Source organism: Oncorhynchus kisutch, linkage group LG7, assembly GCF_002021735.2.
Source record: "Oncorhynchus kisutch isolate 150728-3 linkage group LG7, Okis_V2, whole genome shotgun sequence".
NCBI classification, from domain to species: domain Eukaryota; kingdom Metazoa; phylum Chordata; class Actinopteri; order Salmoniformes; family Salmonidae; genus Oncorhynchus; species Oncorhynchus kisutch.
The window spans coordinates 48,883,298-48,904,987 of record NC_034180.2 but is presented as its reverse complement, the minus strand read 5'-3'; the positions used below and the strand labels follow the sequence as shown (position 1 = coordinate 48,904,987).

Below are 21,690 nucleotides of genomic sequence, written 5' to 3'. Positions count from 1 at the left end.
ACGGTAGGCATGCAGTTGATGTGTTTACTAATTCATAGTAATCCCCATTCCTTTTGAAATAGACAAAGGTTCAGTGATAATGGCATCCCCCCATCCTCTGTCTACCCAACACCTGCACACGCACACACACAATAACAAGGCACTATTTTCTCCATGTTGTCTTCTCTTTCAGCCATTAGACAAGAAATTGGTCGAATCCATACATGTTAATCTGTGGACAACAGGATGTGCTGGAGTATGAAGGATTAGAAGGTGTGCTGGAAAGGAATGTTCTCAACATTTCTGTGACGCTGCAGAAAGGTTGTGCCAACATTGAGTCTGCTGTGCAGAACAGAAAGGTGAAGAAGAAGAAGAAGAAAAAGTTGGAGAAAGAAAGTGAATGAGAGAGAAAAGAATGGTTAAATGAACAAAGGATGGATGGATAGACGCTTGCACCTTTTTCATTTCCCCCCCCCTCTCAGTCTGTTCTAAGTCTTACAATAGAAAATATTTTGCTTTTCTAACTTTTTACTGAGTTTTATTATTATTGTTTTTTTAAACTGTGATTATTTTATTATTCATACCATCATAAATAGAGAGAGAGAGAGAGACAAAAGACAAAACTGTTGTTCTTCATTGGCGGGTTCTAGAGGAAACTTGCACCCCAATTACATCAGCCTTTTATATTTTATATGATTTACTTTATCCTTGGGTGTTTGACCAGCACGTATGGCACATACTATGCTTTAGTCACCTGACCTCAGTTTTTAAAAAGCTTTTTATCTATTTACCAGTAACAGGGCAGTGTTCATTGGGCCCCAAATGGAAGAAAACTGACAAACGGGGAGGGAGTACCGTTCTCCATTGTAAAAAGTTTTTAAAAATATGCTCCATTTTGTGCCCTAATAAACACAACCCCGGTGTATAAAAATCACTGTAATTTTGGGATCATTCAAAAAAACGTACCAACAACTGTAAATTCACCATCTACGTATTCCCAAAATAGATCAAATGATCCCTAGGCTGCCCCTACGAAACCCATACAGTAGTCTATATCAGAGGTGTCAAACGCTAGTCTTCAACAAGGTCCAGAGGGCCGCAATGAAAATTAGTTACATTTCCTTGCTGTCAAAATCCCCCCCCCCCCCCATTATCATTTATACACAGTTTTGACTTGGTTTTATTTGGTCATTTTTGTATATTGAGTCCCCCCCCACTTAAAAAAAAAAAAATATGCAAAAAAAATATTTTTTGTTTTTACTCAAACCACCCCTCACGGGCCGGAACCCCTCACCCCTCACGAGCAGGAACCCCTCACCCCTCACGAGCAGGAACCCCTCACGGGATTGGAACCCCTCACCCCTCACGGGATTGGAACCCCTCACGGGCCGGAACCCCTCTCCCCTCACGGGACGTATGTTTGACACCCCTGGTCTATATGGTTTAGTCCGGTGTATTAACCATGCATTTTGTTTTTAAATTGGGTTTTCAAAATGGTGGTACATTTACAATGGTGGTTTGTTTTTTTGTGAATATCCTCCTTGCTATTTAAAGTAACTGTCCAGTTTTCAATGAAACATGACCTATAATTACAATATGAATGAAATACTTAAATGACAGCTTTTCTGTGTTGGAATGGTGTGGGCGTATCTTAACAGAATGGTGTGGGTGTATGCCGATCATTAAAAAGATTCACGCGAATAAACCGCTGATTGGCCAGCTCAGCCAATGAGGCAGGATGACATCATTCTCTATGAGGAAATAGCATTTTTTTTATTCGATCTGTTTGAGATACAAGTTTGACGTGGGGTTTTTTTTTCTCCAATTTATGCTTTGGCCACATACGAGTGTAGGATGAGTCATCAGCATTATTTGGATATGATTTAACAGAATATTAACTTAAAAGTGAGACTTTCACTGGACAGTTACTTTAAGGTTGAACTTGAATTTGATGTGAAAATGGAGCCAGTTGCAAAATAAATTAAAAGTATACATAAATCAATTCAAAGGTTTTTTGTGATGAAAGGAGAAAAAAAAATATTGGGGGAAAATATGATTTAATATCGTTTGTGACATTCACTTTGACTAAGTTCTGAATTAAATTTCAAAAATCGGAAAGTAAATTAATTTAAACCAAACCATAGACCTGTCTCCTGTCTACAGTATGGAGTGGTGTGTTGCATTCTTCAATTATTATGACAATAAAAAATATATATAATTTTCCATCAGATGTTACAATAGTAAAAAAAATATACAATGTACACATACAGTGTAGGCTATACAAAACCTGATATAGAAGTTGTGCTTTTGTTCTTAAAATAGCTCTTGTAAAGAAATACCTTTTACATATAAATCTGTAATGCTAGAACTATTTACACACAGAAACCTCACACATGTAATAACATAACTTTTTATTCAATTACATTTCTGCTAGAAACATTGTTAGCAATATTATCTATTTATTTTCTTGATTAAAAACAACTTTTGTGTGGTGAGCATCAAACAGAGCTTCACTGAAATACAGCTCCTCTTACTGCAAAGTAAGTTTTAATGTTTCATTCTCTGCACTGTTCTGCACACTCACAGTACGGTAAACCTAATGATTGACATTGTGTCTTTTGCCTGCCCACGTGTGCTATTGTCAAGTAAATCACATGATAAAACGAGGTGAAAAGGAGCCTGGAGTGCCACTGTCTGAAACCAATGTTTCATTATGACAATCAGTACCACTGAATATTGGGGAAAAGGGTTTTGATGTGGGACCTACTCCTGCTTGCCCAGCTTATATTCCCGCTTGATCCTGGTGTAGGGACCGATGCTGTCATCAAAGACAAAGTCCCACAACACCCGGGTCCAGGAAGTGTGCTGTGGTAGGGAGTCGTAGTACTCTGCTGCCATCTTCTTCACCTGGCACAGATAACAGATCAGTTAGAGGAGACTCTGTCAGCACGAGGAGCCAACATAAGTCATGTCAGACTGCAACATGTCAGTTTATTATTTGAGGTTGATAATGAATTGTAATTCCTAGGTAACAGCAAATATCACTAGGGCTTGTCATTTAGGAGTATAATCATCTTTCCCACAACTGACAAAAATGTATAGGAGATGCACACATTTTCTGGAATTTTCTGAGGACAAAGAAAAACAACCACAAGAGTTGACTTTAGAGTGCTTGTTTGTAGAGGATAGAAAGTGTAAAAATATCCTATTTGTCTCAGGCATTACACCAATAGTTAATGAGTTATAAGTTCAGGCCAGTCTTATTAGCAATACTTCCAGTTGAAACCAGTGGAGGCTGCTGAGGGGAGGACGACTCATAATAATGGCTGGAACGGAGCGAACGGAATGGCCTCAAACTATGTGTTTGATACTATTCTACTACTTCCGCCGCCGGGCATTACCACGAGTCCGTCCTCTCCAATTAAGGTGCCACCAACATCCTGCGGTTGAAACGCCTCTCTCATCTACTATCTGATGACTCTCCCATTGGGGATATTGTTTAGAGCATTATCTTGAGACAGACATCTGAAACCAGTGATCATTTCCCTTAGCCACTGATCAAGTAAGCCACATACAGGGGTACACATTTTTTTTTGGGGGGGGGGGGGGTTGACCTAAAATCATGGTACAATATTGAGATTTAATATCAGACCTAAAATCATGGTAGTCCATTGAGATTTCAGTTTGGATTTACCTAAAATCATAGTTGACCTAAAAATGGTGGTCCGCTATCAACACTGTGTTTGAGATTTCAACTCACCTGAGGCAGCTTACTGCCAGGTATACTGGGGAAGTCATGGTGCTCCATGTGGTAACCCACGTTGAAGGTGATCCGGTTCAGTGAGCCGTAGTAGGAGTATGTCTCGTGGCCCTTCAGGAACATGTAGTGCTCCGCTATGAAGTGTCCAGAGATGGGATGTAGGCCCATGCATAAAATGGACCCAGCTATGAGGTAAACAATTGGCTTCAGCCCCCATAGGTAGAATATCACAAAGTTCACTGCAAATTGAACAGCAGCATTCATCATCTCTAGTCTGGAGACTGGCTTGGGGTTCACCACTAGCGGGCGCAGTGCGTAGAACAATGGCTGGAGGAAGAGCCACAGGACCTTCCGCAGGGGTGTGCAAAAGAACCAGCCCTCCGCGTCCGTGGGGATGTCCACATCTAGACCGTCGCCACCCAGGTAGCGGTGGTGGTCGATGTGGTACTTCTTGAACGAGGCCGAGTAGGGCAGTCCAATGGGGAGGTTGGCCCATATGGCAAACCAGCGGTTGAGGCGCGCCAGCTTGTTGCCGAACGCAACGTTGTGGGAGATATCGTGAATGGCGAGGGTCAGTGAGTGGTTGATGCAGCCGCCGAAGCCGTATGACCAGAAGAACACCCACTTCCAAGGGAGGTCGTGGACCATGTAGCAGGCCAGAAGCTGGGTGAGAACCATCCCTGTCACCACCCACTTCAACTGGGGGTCAGGCCCCATCAGGGACTTGATCTCTGGGTATTTTGCTTAGGAGGACACAAAAAAAATGAAAAATAAGTCACAAGATTTTATTTTACTAGGAAAGTCAGGTAAGAACAAATTCGTATTTTCAATGACAGCCTAGGAACAGTGGGTTAACTGCCTGTTTAGGGGCAGAAAAACAGATTAGTATCTTGTCAGCTCGGGGGTTTGAACTTGCAAACTTCCGGTTACTAGTCCAACGCTCTAACCACTAGGCTACCCTGCCGCCCCAAGATGAGGCTCATTCAAAGTAAACACATTCTGACCCCTGGTCAGTTCTGCTGCATTGTAACAGTTTCTATATCGTTTTTTTTTTCTCTCACACAAGTTGATTCGAGGTTAGACATCAGATTGGTTCGTGCACTTATTTTCTCCTGTTCAGAATTGGACGAGCCCATTGGCTAATGCAAATTTGGTCTGCATTGCTTTCACATCATTTGCATAACATCAGCATGCAAACTGTTCCGAATCAAATTTTATTAGTCACGTGCCGAATACAACACGTGTAGACCTTACAGTGAAATGCTTACTTATGAGACCCTAACCAACAATGCAGTTTGAAAAAAATACGGATAAGAATAAAAGTAGCAAGTAATTAAAGAACAGCAGTAAAATAACAATAGCAAGACTATATACAGGGGGGCAGAGTCAATGTGCGGGGGCACCAGTTTGTTGAGGTAATATGTACATGAAGGTAGAGTTATTCAAGTGACTATGCATAGATGATAACAACAGAGTAGCAGTGGTGTAAAAGAGTGTGGGGGGGTGGGGCAATGTGAATAGTCTGGGTAGCTATTTGACTAGATGTTCAGGGGTCTTATGGCTTGGGGGTAGAAGCTGTTTAGAAGCCTCTTGGACATAGACTTGGTGCTCCGGTACTGCTTGCCGTGCGGTAGCAGAGAGGACAGTCTATGACTAGGGTGGCTGGAGTCTTTGACCACTTTTAGGGCCTTCCTCTGACACCGCCTGGTATAGAGGTCCTGGATGGCAGGAAGCTTGACCTCAGTGATGTTCTGGGCCGTACACACTACCCTCTGTAGTGCCTTGTGGTCAGAGGCCGAGCAGTTGCCATACCAGGTAGTAATGCAACCAGTATATAGTATAGTGCCTTCAGAAAGTATTTAAACGGCTTGATTTTTTTTCCACAGTTGTGTAACAAAGTGTGATTAAAATTAATTGTCTTTTTTTTTTAAAGATCTACACAAAATTCTTAAAAGTCAAATTGGTAGAAAAAGTATATATTTTTATTAATTGAAAATGAAACACTATTATAGTTTGGTTAGATACAGTTGAAGTCTGAAGTTTACAAAACTGAGTTTAAATGTATTTGGCTAAGGTGTTTCACAATTCTTGTCATTTAATCCTAGTAAAAATTCACCATCTTAGGTCAGTTAGGATCCCCACTTTATTTTAAGAATGTGAAATGTCAGAATAATAGCAGAGAAAATGAATTATTTCAGCTTTTATTTCTTTCATCACATTCCCAGTGGGTCAGAAGTTTACATATGGTCAATTAGTATTCAGTAGCATTGCCTTTAAATTGTTTAACTTGGGTCAAACGTTTCGGGTAGTCTTCCACAAACTTCCCACAATAAGTTGGGTGAATTTTAGCCCATTCCTCCTGACAGAGCTGGTTTAACTGAGACAGGTTTGTAGGCCTCCACCCTCGCACACACTTTTTCAGTTCTGCCCACAAATTTTCTATAGGATTGAGGTCAGGGCTTTGTGATGGCCACTCCAATACCTTGACTTTGTTGTCCTTAAGCCATTTTGCCACACCTTTGGAAGTATGCTTGGGGTTATTGTCCATTTGGAAGACCCATTTGCAACCAAGTTTTAACTTCTTGACTGATGTCTTGAGATGTTGCTTCAATATATCTACATAATTTTCCCTTCTCATGATGCCATCTATTTTGTGAAGTGCACCAGTCCCTCCTGCAGCAAAGCACCCCCACAACATGATGCTGCCACCCCCGTGCTTCACGGTTGGGATGGTGTTCTTCGGCTTGCAAGCATCCCCCTTTTTCCTCCAAACATAATGATAGTCATTATGGCCAAACAGTTCTATTTTTGTTTCATCAGACCAGAGGACATTTCTCCAAAAAGTACCATCTTTGTCCCCATGTGCAGTTGCAAACCGTAGTCTCGCTATTTTATGGCGGTTTTGGAACAGTGGCTTCGTCCTTGCGGAGTGGCGTTTCAGGTGATGTCGATATAGGATTTGTTTTACTGAAGATAAAGATTCTTCTGTACCTGTTTCCTCCAGCATCTTCACAGGGTCCTTTGCTGTTGTTCTGTGACTGATTTGCACTTTTCGCACCAAAGTACGTTCATCTCTAGGAGACAGAACGCGTCTCCTTCCTGAGCGATATGACGGCTGCGTAGTCCCATGGTGTTTATACTTGCGTACTATTGTTTGTACAGATGAACGTGATACCTTCAGGCATTTGGAAATTGCTCCCAAGGATGAACCAGACTTGTGGAGATCTACAAGTTTTTTTTCTGAGGTCTTGGCTGATTTCTTTTGATTTTCCCATGATGTCAAGCAAAGAGGCACTGAGTTTGAAGGTAGGCCTTGAAATACATCCACAGGTACGCCTCCAATTGACTCAAATGATGTCAATTAGCCTATCAGAAGCTTCTAAAGCCATGACATTTTCTGGAATTTTCCAAGCTGTTTAAAGGCACAGTCAACTTAGTGTATGTAAACTTCTGACCCACTGGAATTGTGATAGTGAGTTAAGTGAAATAATCTGTCTGTAAACAATTGTTGGAAAAATTACTTGTGTCATGCACAAAGTAGATGTCCTAACCGACTTGCCAAAACGATAGTTTGTTAACAAGAAATGTGTAGAATGGTTGAAAAACAAGTTCTAATGACTCCAACCTAAGTGTATGTTAACTTCCGACTTCAACTGTAAGTATTCAACCCCCTGAGTCAATACATGATACAATCACATTTGGCAGTAACCACAGCTGTGAGTCTTTCTGGATAAGTGCCTGGATTGTACAATATTTGCCCATTATTCTTTAACAAATTCTTCAAGCTCTATCAAGTTAGTTATTGATCATTGCTAGACAGCCATGTTCCAGTCTTTCCATAGATTTTCAAGACGATTTGAAGTCAAAACGGTAACTACAGTAGGCCACTCAGGAACAGTCAATGTCATCTTGGTAAGCAACTCCAGTGTATAATTGGCCTTGCGTTTTAGGTTGTTGTGCGGACTCCCAGTATCTGTTGGAAAGCAGACTGAACCAGTTTTTCCTCTAGGATTTGGCCTGTGCTTACTTCTATTCCATTTATTTTCATCATAAAACAACTCCCTTTCCGATGACAAGCATACTCATAACATGATGCAGGCCACCACCATGCTTGAAAATATGGAGAGTGATACTCAGTGGTGTGTTGTTCTGGATTTACCCCAAACATAATGCTTTGTAATTCAGAACAAAAAGTTAATTTCTTTGCCACATTTTTTGAAGTTTTACTTTAGTGCCTTGTTGCAAACAGGATGCGTGTTTTGGAAGGCTTCCTTTTCACTCTGTCATGTAGGTTAGTATTGTGGAGTAACCACAATAGTGTTGATCCATCCTCAGTTCTTTTATCACAGTCATTAAACTCATAATAGTTCTAACTGGTTTTAAAGTCACCATTGGCCTCATGGTGAAGTCCCTGAGCGTTTCGTTCCTGTTGGTCAACTGAGTTAGGAAGGACTCCTGTATCTTTGTAGTGACAGGGTGTATTGATGCACCATCCAAAGTGTCATTAATAACTTCACCAATAGGTGCCCTTCTTTGCGAGGCATTGGAAAACCTCCCTGGTCTTTGTAGTTGAATCTGTGCTTGAAATTCACTGCTCGACTGAGGGACATTACAGATAATTGTATGTGTGGGGTACAGAGATGGGGTAGTCATTCAAAAATTATTATAACATTTGTAAAAAATATCTAAAAACATGATTCCACTTTGACATTATTGTGTGTAGATCAGTGACACAAAATCTACTTTTAATCAATTTTAAATTCAGGATGTAACACAACTAAATGTGACAAAAGTCAAGGGGTGTGAATACTTTCTGAAGACACTGTACATGTCATAGTAAACCCATAGTCTCACCTACCTACAGTTCTCCCTTCCATTTGCCAATTTACAATTTATATTATTTGTCCACTATTTCATGCCTGGGAAATCAAATCATTCACAACTTTTGGGTGAACAGGTTCTCAGAAGCCCTTTTGATGATGTGACGGCAACTTTTACATTTCCTGCACTCATTGGTCCAATGACCCTACAACTAACCACCTGTGATTTGTTTTAAATGCAAAATACACCCTTTACCACTGTCTAGCTGAGCTATTCTCTAAAAGTGTATTACAGTATATGGCAATTCATAATGTTGGGGCAAAACTAATGTATTTCTTTACTGCAATACAATTGTATAAAAGTTTGCACCCCTTTCGCCCTCAGAACAGCCTCAATACGTCGGGGCATGGACATTCCACAGGGATGCTGGCCCATGTCGACTCCAATGCTTCCCACAGTTGTGTGAAGTTGGCTGGATGCCCTTTGGGTTGTGGACCAAACTGTTGAGCATGAAAAACCCAACAGCGTTGCAGTTCTTGCCAGACACAAACCAGTGCACCTGGCACCTACTACCATACCCTGTTCAAAGGCACAATTCTGCTGTTATCCATCCACCCTCTGAATGGCACACATACACAATCTATGTCTCAATTGTCTGAAGGCTTAAAAATCATTCTTTAACCTGTCTCTTCCCCTTCATCTACACTGATTGAAGTGGATTTAACAGGGGACATCAGGGGATCATAGATTTCACCTGGATTCACCTGGTCTGTGTCATGGAGAGAGCAGGTGTTCATAATGTTTTGTACACTCAGTGCATATACAGTACAGTATATGGGTAATATTGATAAACAAGCAACAAATAAAAATGTGATTAAAATGAAAACCGAGATTACTGCATAAAAATATAAACTGTAGGCTATATAGGCCTATTTTAATCATATTTAAAAATATTTCATGTTCAATCAATTGAGTTCTATTTTGCTGCTTTTAGGCTATAATGTCAATGTGTAGCCAAACATGATGTGCTAAATCGGTGATTTTAGGCATTTTGTTGGGTAAGCATTAGAATATGCCTTGTCAATATTTGCAGCCGTTGGTGGTAATATTTGTCTAGGAGCAGATCTGTAGTCAGTATTGTGAAAGAATTCTAATGTTGAGGTAAGATTTGAATGAAGAAAGCTTATCCGAGAGCAAAGTTCCCTTTCTTTCGATCCTATCAGTATCACACGCTCCAACGTAGCGACCGTTTTCTCTGCGTAGTGTATTGGGAAACGCACGTTACATCGTCGACCATTGCAGGAAAGACGCATTGTTAAAAAAACAACACTCTTTAGCCTTAAATCACTATTGGGAAACCGGGCCCAGATTTGGAAGTAAACTTAATTGATTAAATTTAAAAACATGACTTTTCAAAATACTTGAAAGCATTAGACAAGCAAAATTTCAATAAATACCCAAATGAGAGGTTGATCGATAAACAAAATAATTTCATGAAACAGAAAAGTACGTCTATGAATGTACGTATGTACGTAACAGTATGGCGTGAAGGAGCCAAAACACCCTGGCGAAGATACAATACCACCACCAGCCGGCTGGCCACCTCTCTCATTGTGAGCCTAATTTCCTCAGTCTACAGTCCTGCTGGACAGCACAGGGTATCATAAAAACAAAAGCTTTTAATAATTTAGGAACCAAGCAACGGATCACGATTTGGTATTTTCATTCAATGGAACGATAAAGGGGAACACGCCCCTTTATTAAATACACATATGAATCATTGCAAAAAACATGTGTTTAAGTTAGATGACTTCAAGGATGAGCTCGAGAAAATGTTGATTGCTCATATATTAGACCAATAAGACACTAGAATAAAAGTATGTATTGGGTATCGTTCCACCTCAAAAAGAACAAGAAAGAGAATTGACACCCGCCATCTCAGATTGTACTGAAATCATTTATGTTGTTAGAAACAGATAATATTAGTATCCCCCCCCCTCTGACAAGTACAGTAGTATGGATAATGTATTCCCAGTGGGTATTGGGTGATGTTTTTCTCTCTGTTCAAAGTAGTGAGTCATTGAGGTTAAGTCCCATCCTGCATCCAGATTCCAACCAAGACACAGTTCTGTTCCTGCTATTAGGTGCAAAAAGTTTGAAGACCCCCCCCCCACCATGTTAAAGAGATAGTTGACCTAAATTACAAAATTGCGGTTGGTTTCCTTACCTTGTAGTCTATCGACTTGGTATGATAACAACATATGCTTTGGTTCTTGGCCAATGTTTCAAATGCTAACTTTTACAATTTATTTGAATTACTCATGTCTCGTCTTACTCATTGTTAGAAAAGAAGTTTGATCCAAATCGGATGTAAGGTATATTGATATATTGATTGAATATTATATGAATCATAGAAGTAAAAAATTGCTAATTTGGGTGGAATCAATTACCTTAATTTGTCAGATATCAAATTATATTTCAACTAAATAATGTTGCAGGAATGCTAATCCTATCTCTTTCTAAATACAGAAACAATTTCAGAACAATCTGAGATGTGGGATGTCATGGCTTGCTCAAATGACATGGAATGACCCTCTTGAAAAGCCAGATTTGTGGTGCCTTCAACATTACCACAGTGTGGGCATTACAGCTGTTGTATAATGATAGAGCATACCATCTGAATTCTGGATTGAACAAATATAAATATAATTACTAATTACCATATGACTTAATGGTTGGTGACTACTATCATGCTATCCTTTGCATCAGTCTTTGACATTGGGCCATTAGAGGGGAATGTGTCTTGTTACCTAGCAAAGTCAATGGGCTTAGTCAGCTGCACCTGTTATTATCACCATGCTGCCCATTGTTCTACATGTCAAAAAGATCAAACAGGGGATCAGTTTACATCACAGGAGGTTAGTTGCATCTTAATTGGGCAAAACAGCTGTATTAATGGCTAGAGCAGAATAGTATCAAATACATTAAACATGATTTCCATGTGTTTGATGCCATTCCATTCACTCCATTTTATATAACTTTATTTATTTAGGGTCTTAAGAAAGAGATCCACTGTTGATCACTGTCAGCTTTGATTTTTCAAGTATCATAATGACAATACTGGCATTCACTTGGTTTCATTGTGCTTGTATTCACAAACACCTCTATTGTGTAAGCTGTTTTTATTACACAATATAATATTACAATATGAAAACATAAGAAACTAAAAGTAGGACAGGTGGTTTTGTTTTGCAAATCTAGTAGGCTGCTTTGTCTTGTGAAAAGAAAATAGGAGTCCATATTCCCTTAAGTTTCAGCATTGGCAAATAGCCTAGTACTGTAGACTATCTCTGCAGTACATCATGGTGAATGAGTTGGGCTACTCCAATAAATCATATGCTGCTAGGGTGTTAAACTCCAGTTTCACTGCATGAGTGGTTGTGTAACCTTTATTTAACTAGGCAAGTCAGTTAAGATCAAATTCTTATGTACAATGACGGCATACACTGGCCAAACCCAGACGACGCTGGGCCAATTGTGCGCCGCCCTATGGGACTCCCAATCATGGCCGGTTGTTATACAGCCTGGAATCAAACCAGGATGTCTGTAGAAATGGTTGCGACATTTCTGACAGGTAAGACGTAAGCTATTCATTTGAAAACAGGTAAAACCGGATACGATTTTAAAAGAAGACAAGAACTTTGTATTAGCAGTACAACTTTACTTTAAACCGTAGTTATTTCGTTTACGTTTTAAGGCAACAGCTTACCTAATATTTCTTTTCTTCGTGAAGTATGAGGCTGATCATTGTAGACCCATTCAAAGTCTCCCCGTTCACCTGTCTTATCCATTTCGATGCTCTTGATACCCGCGGGAGCGCAGTGGCAATGCGTGCCTCACCTACACACACTACTTTACAAACACACCCTCTCAACCGTAAAGGTGAAAGGTGTGCGACCAAAAAAGCTCCTCCCCAGCCGATAGTAATTATTGGGTGTTTCTAGTTGAAATAATTATAGATATAACATAATATTGTTGCATAACTTACACTTTGTAAATTAATCTCAACAAGATGCATGAGTGGATTGTAATACATTTTCACGAATCCTTTATTGCACAAACACATAAACAACCCCAATACATCAAATCAAATCAAACTTTATTTGTCACATGCGCCGAATACATGTGTAGACCTCACCGTGAAATGCTTTCGAACAAGCCCTTAACCAACAGTACAGTTCAATAAAGAGTTAAGAAAATATTTACCAAATAAAGTAAAAAATGATATAAAGTAACACAATAAAATAGCAATAACGATATACAGTGGGTACCGGTATCGAGTCAATGTGGGGTGGGGTGGGGGGGGTGTACAGGTAGGGGTGAAGTGACTATGCATAGATAATAAACAGCGAGTAGCAGCAGTGTACAAAACAAATGGAGGGGGGGGGGGGGGGGGTTGTCAATGTAAATAGTCCGGTGTCCGTTTGAATAATTGTTCAGCAGTCTTATGGCTTGGGGGTAGAAGCTGTTAAGGAGCCTTATCGATATTGTGACAATAAATTAAACTATATTCGATGTCAATTTGTTTGTGTATATGATGCATAGTGGATAAATGTTGAATGACTGACTGATCTACAAATAATAGTAGTTATTTATGATGCAAGGTGATTGTACATCAGTCAATCGGCATTCACCTGCGCTGATCATCTGCAATGTCGTACAAGCTGTAAATGGGCGCGCTCCTCTACCCAGGAGTTGCTGATGCTTGCCAGATCTTACAACGCCTGGATAGGTATTTTAAATATCAGCTAACCACATATGTTATAGCAATCTGTCAATCGATGACGTCGCACGCAACAATTGGTTGACGATGCATGCAACGTCTGAGCAGGGGAACCCGATCTAATGCAATGTTCCCTTCATGTCAGAAACTCGGGACCCTTAAGTTCAAATGAACCGAAGTCATTTGCGTAGTCATATTGATTGATTCTGTTGCCTCCCAATTTAGAAACTCGAGATCCTACCTCCTAAGTTAGCCAGTCATAAATTCCGAGTTTTCGACATGATAAGAACGCGGCATATGTCTGTAACCCATGAAGTCTCGCGAGACTATGTAGCCAAAGCGTAGTGGCGACGGGAGTAGAACAGAGTGGAGTTTGTTGTCGAAGAAGGAGGAAGGCAGCGTAGAGGGGGGGAACTGCTATAGAAAACATAACTGTGAGGAGTTTAGGGTTTTCAATATGGCATCAGGTGATACCCTGTACATCGAAACGGACGGCTCGGAGATGCCGTCAGAAATAGTGGAACTCCATGAGATCGAAGTGGAGACAATCGAGACAACAGTTGTTGGAGAGGACGACGATGAACAGCCTATGATCGCTTTACAGCCCCTCGACTCAGATGATCCACACTCAATGCATCACCATCATCAGGAGGTAATATTGGTGCAAACTCGAGAAGAGGTGGTTGGTGAAGATGATTCGGACATGCACGGGGACGATGATTACGAGGACCAAATTCTTATACCTGTCCCAGTCCCTGCCGCCGAAGAGGAATACATCGAACAGACTCTGGTGACTGTCGCTGGGAAGAGCTCGGGTCGGACGAAGAAGGGGGGAAGCGGGAAGAGAAATAAAAAGAACTACTTGGGTGCACCGGAGTCCAGTGGTAGAAAATGGGAACAGAAACAAGTCCAGATAAAGACTTTGGAAGGAGAGTTTTCGGTGACGATGTGGGCATCGGGTAAGTTTCGAGTTCTGTCGAAAGTGTGTTCTTGCAAGCTTGCCACCTGCATTGTTCTCACTGTGCATTCCCTGGTACAAGGCCTCGTACGGACGCTGGCCTCTGGCTAATTTCAGTAGAATTCTGCACTGTTTTTCACGTCCGAATTGCTTACGGTGTATTTGAAATGTATTTTTTTGTTTTTATGGGAAGCCATGTTTTATGTGTTGATGGGCGCCGCCATGTTCCCCTGGACCAGTATGGCGGACCGAAAAAATGGCGTTGATTTGTCCGGGGAAAGATGGCGGCGGGTGGGAACGAGTGCGCTGCTGCTGGCCCCGGAGTAGGCCGCTGTGGCGCAGTTCAGCACAGGGCCTCGGCTCGAAGCTCCTCGTCAAGAGCTGGGGGGGAAGGAAGGTAGCGACTAGCAAGATATGTCACACAAGACTGTGTGGGATGTGCTACTGCTAGTTAGCTTTCTAATCGTGGGGAAGAGTTACAAGAATGGCATCTCAATAGTTTGATATTTTAATCACTACATTTTTTTTAAAGCAAATTTTACATTGGTGCATTTTTGATGCACCCTTAGATTGGCTTTCGTCAGACAGTAAACGTTAGCTAGCTTGCTAATTTGTTTAGCTATACTGACAGTCTGTAGCCGACTAAACTCAACTATTTACTATGGCGTTGAGTGGCGACTAGTCTTTCAATTTAGCGACTAGAATTGGTATTAAATGGCTACGTTTGTTGACCTGTTATTTAGCTAGTTTACTAAATTAGCTAACTCAACGATTAACGATGGATTTCAGTAGCAACTAGAGTGGGGAGTACCAAGATCGCATAAAAACATTTTTTTTAATAAAGATCTACGGCTATTCCACACATTCTTTAAAACATAGGGCCCTTCAAATGGAATTAGCCTAAATGTACATTCACTTTATGTTCAGCTGTTCACCAACAGCATTAACACAATTAAGTGCCACAGCCTTCATATATTTTCCTGGTGGATGTGCAGCATGGTTGAAATGGTGTCATATTCTTTGTTGATTGATATTCTAATGGAAAATTTGGGTCAGACATCACAAAACGTATACCTGTGCGTCTGTTTTAACTCTGCTCCTGTCCTCCGTCTCAGATGACAAGAAGGATGTTGACCATGACACTATGGTAGAGGAGCATGTCATTGGGGATAATTCTCCTCCCGATTACTCGGAGTACATGACAGGGAAGAAGCTCCCGCCTGGAGGCATTCCAGGCATCGACCTGTCAGACCCCAAACAGCTGGCAGAGTTCGCTAGGTGAGTTACAGAAATGTTCATTAGTCAGTCACTCCAGGATTCAGCCATCTCAAAAAATGTAGCAACGTCGACTATTCCCAGCATATAATGAAAAGGCTTGCAAATTTGACCAATCACTGCACTATTTTAGCATAAAACTGTTGGATAATCTCAATATTATTGCATAAAACTGTCCCATGTGTGTTTGTGTGATATTCCAAATCCCTGTATCGTAATAATACTTTTTAATGAGTTTGTCCGCTTGTTCTCATGTTGTCTTTTTGGTCTCATCTCCTTCGCTTTGTCTGTACTGTGTGCACCTTCCTATTTACACCAGAGATCTGTGTATGTCAAGGTGCTCATGTCTCCTCCTTAACAATGGGAGTCGTTGTCCCAAAGGCGAGAAGGCAAGCAACAAGCTTAGGTCCATAATAAGTCCATAGAAATTTTGGCAAGAGTGAAACCTCTGGCTTGGCCTCCTCTCTGTTTACACACACACCAAACCCCTCCCCCAACCTTTAAGCCCCTCCCCCTGCCACTCACAACAAAGATGAGAGATCTTCCTCTCCAACAAGAGGTTTCAACTCGCTATTTGCATTTGAGGTTTGGTCCAACAAAATCAGACATATATGGACATTGAAACACATTGAGACATTATTTAACAGTAATAGAGAAGTTACCCTTGCTACCTATATCCTTTTCATGAATTGTCTGCTCTGTGCACAATTTGAGCTGTTATTTCTAAAACGGGAGTATCAATTAACATTGATTCTGGAAAATGTGTGCTCAGTTTGTCGTGCGTGACTTTGGGGTTACCGCTAGCAGCATTTTAGCCACAGACTTTTATACTAGCGGTCTAGTATGTGTTTTATAAATGTGCAGTAAGCAGAAAACACCATTTTATATAAGGAATTGGCAACTCCTTCTCATTCAGAGAATTGATTTCAACATCTTAACAAAGTGGACAGGCTAACATGCTGTTCAAACAGTTGGAGATGGATAGAAGGGTGTGTTCATAACAATCCAACTGTTCTGCCCTGTTAGCAAATAAGTTGGCTAAACTTGAAATATAAAACATTAGCTGGATAATCACTAGCACGTGGGTTTGTGGTTAAATTTGTAACAAAAATGCGGTTTTCATAGACAGAAAGCAGGATAAATAATTATTTAGGTAATATAATTAAATGATTAGTGGGTCTTATCGTTGTGGAAGGCATATATTTAAATAGTTTTTTCTGTTGCGTCCCAATGTACTTTTAGAACTGTTTCCCGTTGAACTCCGCAGGTATGGAAAGAATGCGTTCCCAAATGCGCTTTAGTACAGCTTGAAAGTCCCCCCCCAAAACATTCCTTACTCCAGGACACTTCACTTCAACCTAGGACAATAAAGTAAAAGGAGTACTCCGTCTGCATTGATATGAGACATACAGACGCACGTTTTCACTATATACAAAAGTATGTGGACACCCCTTCAAATTAGTGGATTTGGCTATTTCAGCCAAACGTTTGTATATGGAGGTTGCATGCCTGCGTGCTCGATTTTATACATAGTGTATAATTTATGCCATTTAGCAGACACTTTTATCCAAAACGACTTAGTCATGCATACATTTTACGTAAGGGTGGTCCCGGGAATCAAACCCACTAATCTGGTCTTACAAGCGCCATACTCATCCAACTGATCTACAGTGGACCACGATCTGTCATCTCTTGCAGGATGAAGCCACGGAAAATCAAGGAGGACGACTCTCCCAGGACGATAGCTTGCCCTCACAAAGTACGTGTGCTCTACTAGTTTAACTGGTATTAGAGAGAGAATGGCAAGACAGCCACTAGAACACAATGGTATGACTAGCACAGGTGTTTGGGTGAATAATGGTAGTCAACTAACCGCTATGCTCTGTGGGTGGCTATAGCTTATTATATTTTTAGATGCTCTGATGTGGATCAATTTGGTTATGTTATTTCTGAAGTTACACTGTGATTAATTGCTACCTTTTGCCCCTGCAGGGATGCAGTAAAATGTTCAGGGATAACTCTGCAATGAGGAAGCACCTGCACACCCACGGACCACGTGTTCACGTCTGCGCCGAATGTGGAAAGGCCTTTGTCGAAAGCTCCAAACTGAAGAGGCATCAACTGGTTCATACCGGCGAGAAGCCTTTCCAAGTATGTTTCCCCCAGCCACTTCAAAATGGCTTCTTAATGAGAGATCTACTTCTACAATTTCACTGTATACATTTAGTTTGAATCACAACACTTCCAGCTTAACGGCCTACGTGGCACGTTTATGACCATACACCCATAGGGGCCCAGATTGTCAACCAGCAATGCAGCCTTGTAATAAAGTCTACTCTCTTTCTTCCAGTGCACATTTGAGGGCTGCGGAAAGCGGTTCTCCCTGGACTTTAACTTACGCACGCACGTGCGGATTCACACTGGAGACCGACCCTACGTCTGTCCGTTTGACGGCTGCAACAAGAAGTTTGCCCAATCCACCAACCTCAAGTCTCACATCCTCACACACGCTAAAGCTAAAAACAATCAGTGACCGTGAACCAACCAACTACCCCCCACCCCCCTCCCCCCCCATATCTTCACCAGGGCAGAAGCGTCACATCCCCTAAGAGATATGAAATCCCCTTTGTATTGTTTCTAGGGAAATGTTTTGAGAGAATGACCTTACTGACTTTTTGATATGTACAGAGATGAAAATGACAAACTCTAAAGACGCTTTACCCCCCCCCACCACCACCACTTTCATCTTGGCACGATCCCCAAGGAAAAGCATAACGTTTTCTCCTTGTGAAGATGGTGATTTTTTTTGGGGGGACCTGCACTTGAAAAGAAAAGTTATTTATACTGCAGCACCCAAAGACAAAGAATTGACATTTCAAGTTATTCTCCATCAGCATAGCGAAGTAATTGCTTTTTAATTTTGTACCTTTTTCTAAGTGTGCATGTTGTACACTCTTTCTTCTTCTCTGGCTGAGCTGTGTTATGTGTTTTCCCTGAGAAATCTGTGGTAACCCTCCTTGGAGAATTTGCTGTTTATTATACCGCCCTGCTTTTCCCCTTGTTTCTTTGGGGGGGGGGGGGTATTCTTTAGATTAATTTTGTATAATTGAAACGTACAGCTATATTGGAATTGTGTAGATAATAGCAATGTGATTTAAATAGTGTTAACTGATTCAAACTATTTCTACCCCCCCCCCCCCCCCCCCCCCTGCACGGCCAGAGAGCAGCACATCGTGTCATGTCCATCAAGATTCCTTGTTTAGTTGGAACACACAATACAACCAGAAGTGGTGCTCAGTTGCATCATTAGAATGTATTGTACAGGCTGCATTACCTTTTTGCTAAAATGTACCTCCCCCAATAAGTTGCCAATACAAACCTGCCCATTAGCAAGCACTTATTAGAATTTTGTTTCAGAATTCCTATTTTATGTAGTGTTAACGGTTGTAACTGATTAAAGTCATTTTGAATGTGACATTTACCATTGGTAGGGACTGTTCAAAATTGGTACCAACATTTTAATAAAATGGTTGATAGGAACTTGTAACATGTTTAAAATATATGACCGGTATTTACAGGTGAATGGTCCGTGTGGATTTTTGCTCTTTATTCCGATGTCCATCCCTTTGTGCTTGGTCATGTCATTCAAGTAGTTTAATGGAAATTCTGTACAGCAGATATGGAAATGAAATCAAATATCCCCACCAGTATATAGTTAATTTCCTAAAGACAATCAAGTTAACAAGTATTGACTGGACCCTATATTTCAAAATAAAAATCCAACTCTATTCAATGTTTTACAATCAATGCAGAGTTTTTTTTCAGTCTAATACAATGGATAATTTCCCTAAAATCTATTCAAGTGGAACAATGCTGGTTGGTAGAGATTTGCTGAATCAATTTACTCAATGAGCACATCAATATTAGTTGGTAAGTATTTGGCCTTTGTGCAACCACAGCAGAACACTCGAACACGATTACACCATGGGAACTGTTTCTTCTCTCATGCAAAACTCTTTGTCCAAGATTCAGATAAGAAATGTAGAGCACAGACCTAACTTTACCACCATTTGAGCAGAAATATTTATCAGAACATGCATGCAAAAATGAGAAATGTTAATCCCTGTTTGAACAACATAATTTGCCAGTGATTACCCCACCCAAGTACCTTGCCATTGATTACCCCCCCCAGAGTACCTTGCCATTGAATACCCCCCCCCAGAGTACCTTGCCATTGATTACCCCACCAGAGTACCTTGCCAGTGATTACCCCACCAGAGCTAGTTAGGATCATATGGCTGAATGATTAACTTGTAACTGGAAATTAACGTACATTTTAAATAATTGACCAAACAACCTGAGACGAAGGATTATATGGTTTGAAATTACATCTAAAAAAATATTAAAAAATCTGTCCCTTGTAATTTACAATGGGAGAAAGGAGCCTTCGCTTGCACCATATCAGCAGGCAGCTGCAAATGTGTGTTCAGAACGTTGCAGATAGAAGTGTAGCGAATATTGTCTGACACTATATTTCTATCTGAACAATGTTCTGTTTGTCGAAACAGAGCCCTAGGTGTTATTTTCTCCACTAACAGCGCAGCCAGCAGACCAGGGAAGTTAGGCATTCCCAATCTGATGACAGGGTGCCACGCAGAAACCTTCCCCTGGACCTGCTCACTCCGAGTATGGGTAACTGCATACTTGGCATGTCTGAAAGTTGGCATATCAACAGCGATGGTGTAACACCAGTGCTCCATTACTGGTTAGATAGGCCATAGCCAGATGCACCGCCGGTCAGTTTAATGTTTACATAGCAGGTTAAGAGAACCAATGTAGCAGGTTAGAGAACGAGGTTAAGGTTAGACATAGCTAAAATGGTACAGTTGTCAACAATCAACTTGTCGTGCAGCCCAATCAGCAACGCAATACAGTCTTAAGTGGCAACAAATCTGCCCAATTAGCAGATTTGCTTTCCATACACCCACTTCTGTTACCTGGTAAAATAAGGGTTAAATAAAAAAAGACACCCATGACTTGCTTGTCCAGATAGCTCAGGTGACAACCATCAAATCAAATGTTATTTGTCTCAATATTCGTAAACAACCGCTGTAGACTAACAGGCCCTTCCCACCAACACAAGGAATAAATACACAATGATTAATGATAACTTGGGCTACTAGTACTGAGTTGATGTGCAGGAGTACGGGGTAAATTTGGTAGTTATGTACATATGGGCAGGGATAAAGTTACTAGTCAAAAGGATAGATAAAACAGTAACAGCAGCATATGTGATGAATCAATAGAGTTAGTGCAAAAGGTTTCAATGCAGATAGTTAAATTGTTAACCATGCATCATTACCGCTTGCTGAGCGGTAGCAGAGCGAAAGGGTGGCTGGAGTTGTATTGGGCTGTACGCAGAACCCTCTGTAGCGCCTTGCGGTCGGATGCCAAGCAGTTGCCATACCAAGTGGTGATGTAGCCAGTCAAGATGCTCTCAATGGTGCAAGCTGTATAACTTTTTGACAAACTGATGGCGCATGTCAAATCTTTTCAGCCTCCTGAGGGGGAAAATGCCTAGTCAATTTCTACAGGGCGATAGTAATTTAGACAGGTTTCCTTGGTGTTCTTGTGCACAGGGACTATGGTCATCCAGAACAACTAGTGCTCTCTTGCATGGTTCAGTGTTGCTAGCCTCGACGCGAACATAGAAGGTATTTAGCTCGTCCGGTAGGCTCGCGCTACTGGACAGTCCGCTGTTGGGTTTACCTCTGATAAATATCAGAACATATTCCAGTCTGTGCTAGCAAAACAGTCCAGTAGCTTAGCATCCACTTCATCAGACCACTTCTGTATTAAGCGCGTCCCTGGTACTTCCTGTGAGTTTTTGCTTGTAAGCAGGAATCAGGAGGATAGAGTTTTAGTATTTTTATCCCGAATGTCGTGATATCCAATTGGTAGTTATAGTCTTGAACCATGTCGGCAAAAGCCGTACGGACTCGGGAGAGGCAAAAGTCAAGAGCAGTCAACACTAGGAGCACCACCTATGGGTGAGCATATGTTGTTTGCTCATGGCTCTATACAGCTCATTGGGTGGTCTTAGTGCCAGCATCG

At 41.1% G+C, this 21,690-nt stretch overlaps 3 protein-coding genes across 6 annotated transcripts in view; 2 read left to right on the top strand and 1 right to left on the bottom strand.

Annotated features, from left to right (window-relative positions):
• LOC109894706 (ena/VASP-like protein) overlaps positions 1-1,981 on the top strand; it is a 57,853-nt gene extending 55,872 nt beyond the window's left edge. For 3 of the 4 annotated variants that reach the window (XM_031829223.1, XM_031829222.1, XM_020488391.2), the window contains one exon: positions 173-458. In XM_031829223.1, coding sequence (XP_031685083.1) covers positions 173-210 — 38 coding nt within the window. In that variant the 3' untranslated portion in view covers positions 211-458. Of the gene's footprint in view, positions 1-172 lie in introns of all 4 variants that reach the window. The other variant, XM_020488390.2, reaches the window with a different exon arrangement.
• Positions 1,110-12,514, bottom strand: degs2 (delta(4)-desaturase, sphingolipid 2). Its single transcript, XM_020488386.2, has 3 exons — positions 12,330-12,514; positions 3,740-4,482; positions 1,110-2,886 (listed from the first exon to the last, which is right to left on the bottom strand). The coding sequence occupies exons 1-3, from the start codon at positions 12,409-12,411 to the stop codon at positions 2,743-2,745; spliced, it is 969 nt and encodes a 322-aa protein (XP_020343975.1). The 5' UTR covers positions 12,412-12,514; the 3' UTR covers positions 1,110-2,742.
• Positions 12,515-13,680: 1,166 nt separating this feature from the next.
• On the top strand, positions 13,681-19,383 carry LOC109894704 (transcriptional repressor protein YY1). Its single transcript, XM_020488385.2, has 5 exons — positions 13,681-14,302; positions 15,417-15,579; positions 17,275-17,335; positions 17,569-17,727; positions 17,927-19,383. The coding sequence occupies exons 1-5, from the start codon at positions 13,801-13,803 to the stop codon at positions 18,107-18,109; spliced, it is 1,068 nt and encodes a 355-aa protein (XP_020343974.1). The 5' UTR covers positions 13,681-13,800; the 3' UTR covers positions 18,110-19,383.
• The last annotated feature ends 2,307 nt before the right edge of the window (positions 19,384-21,690 follow it).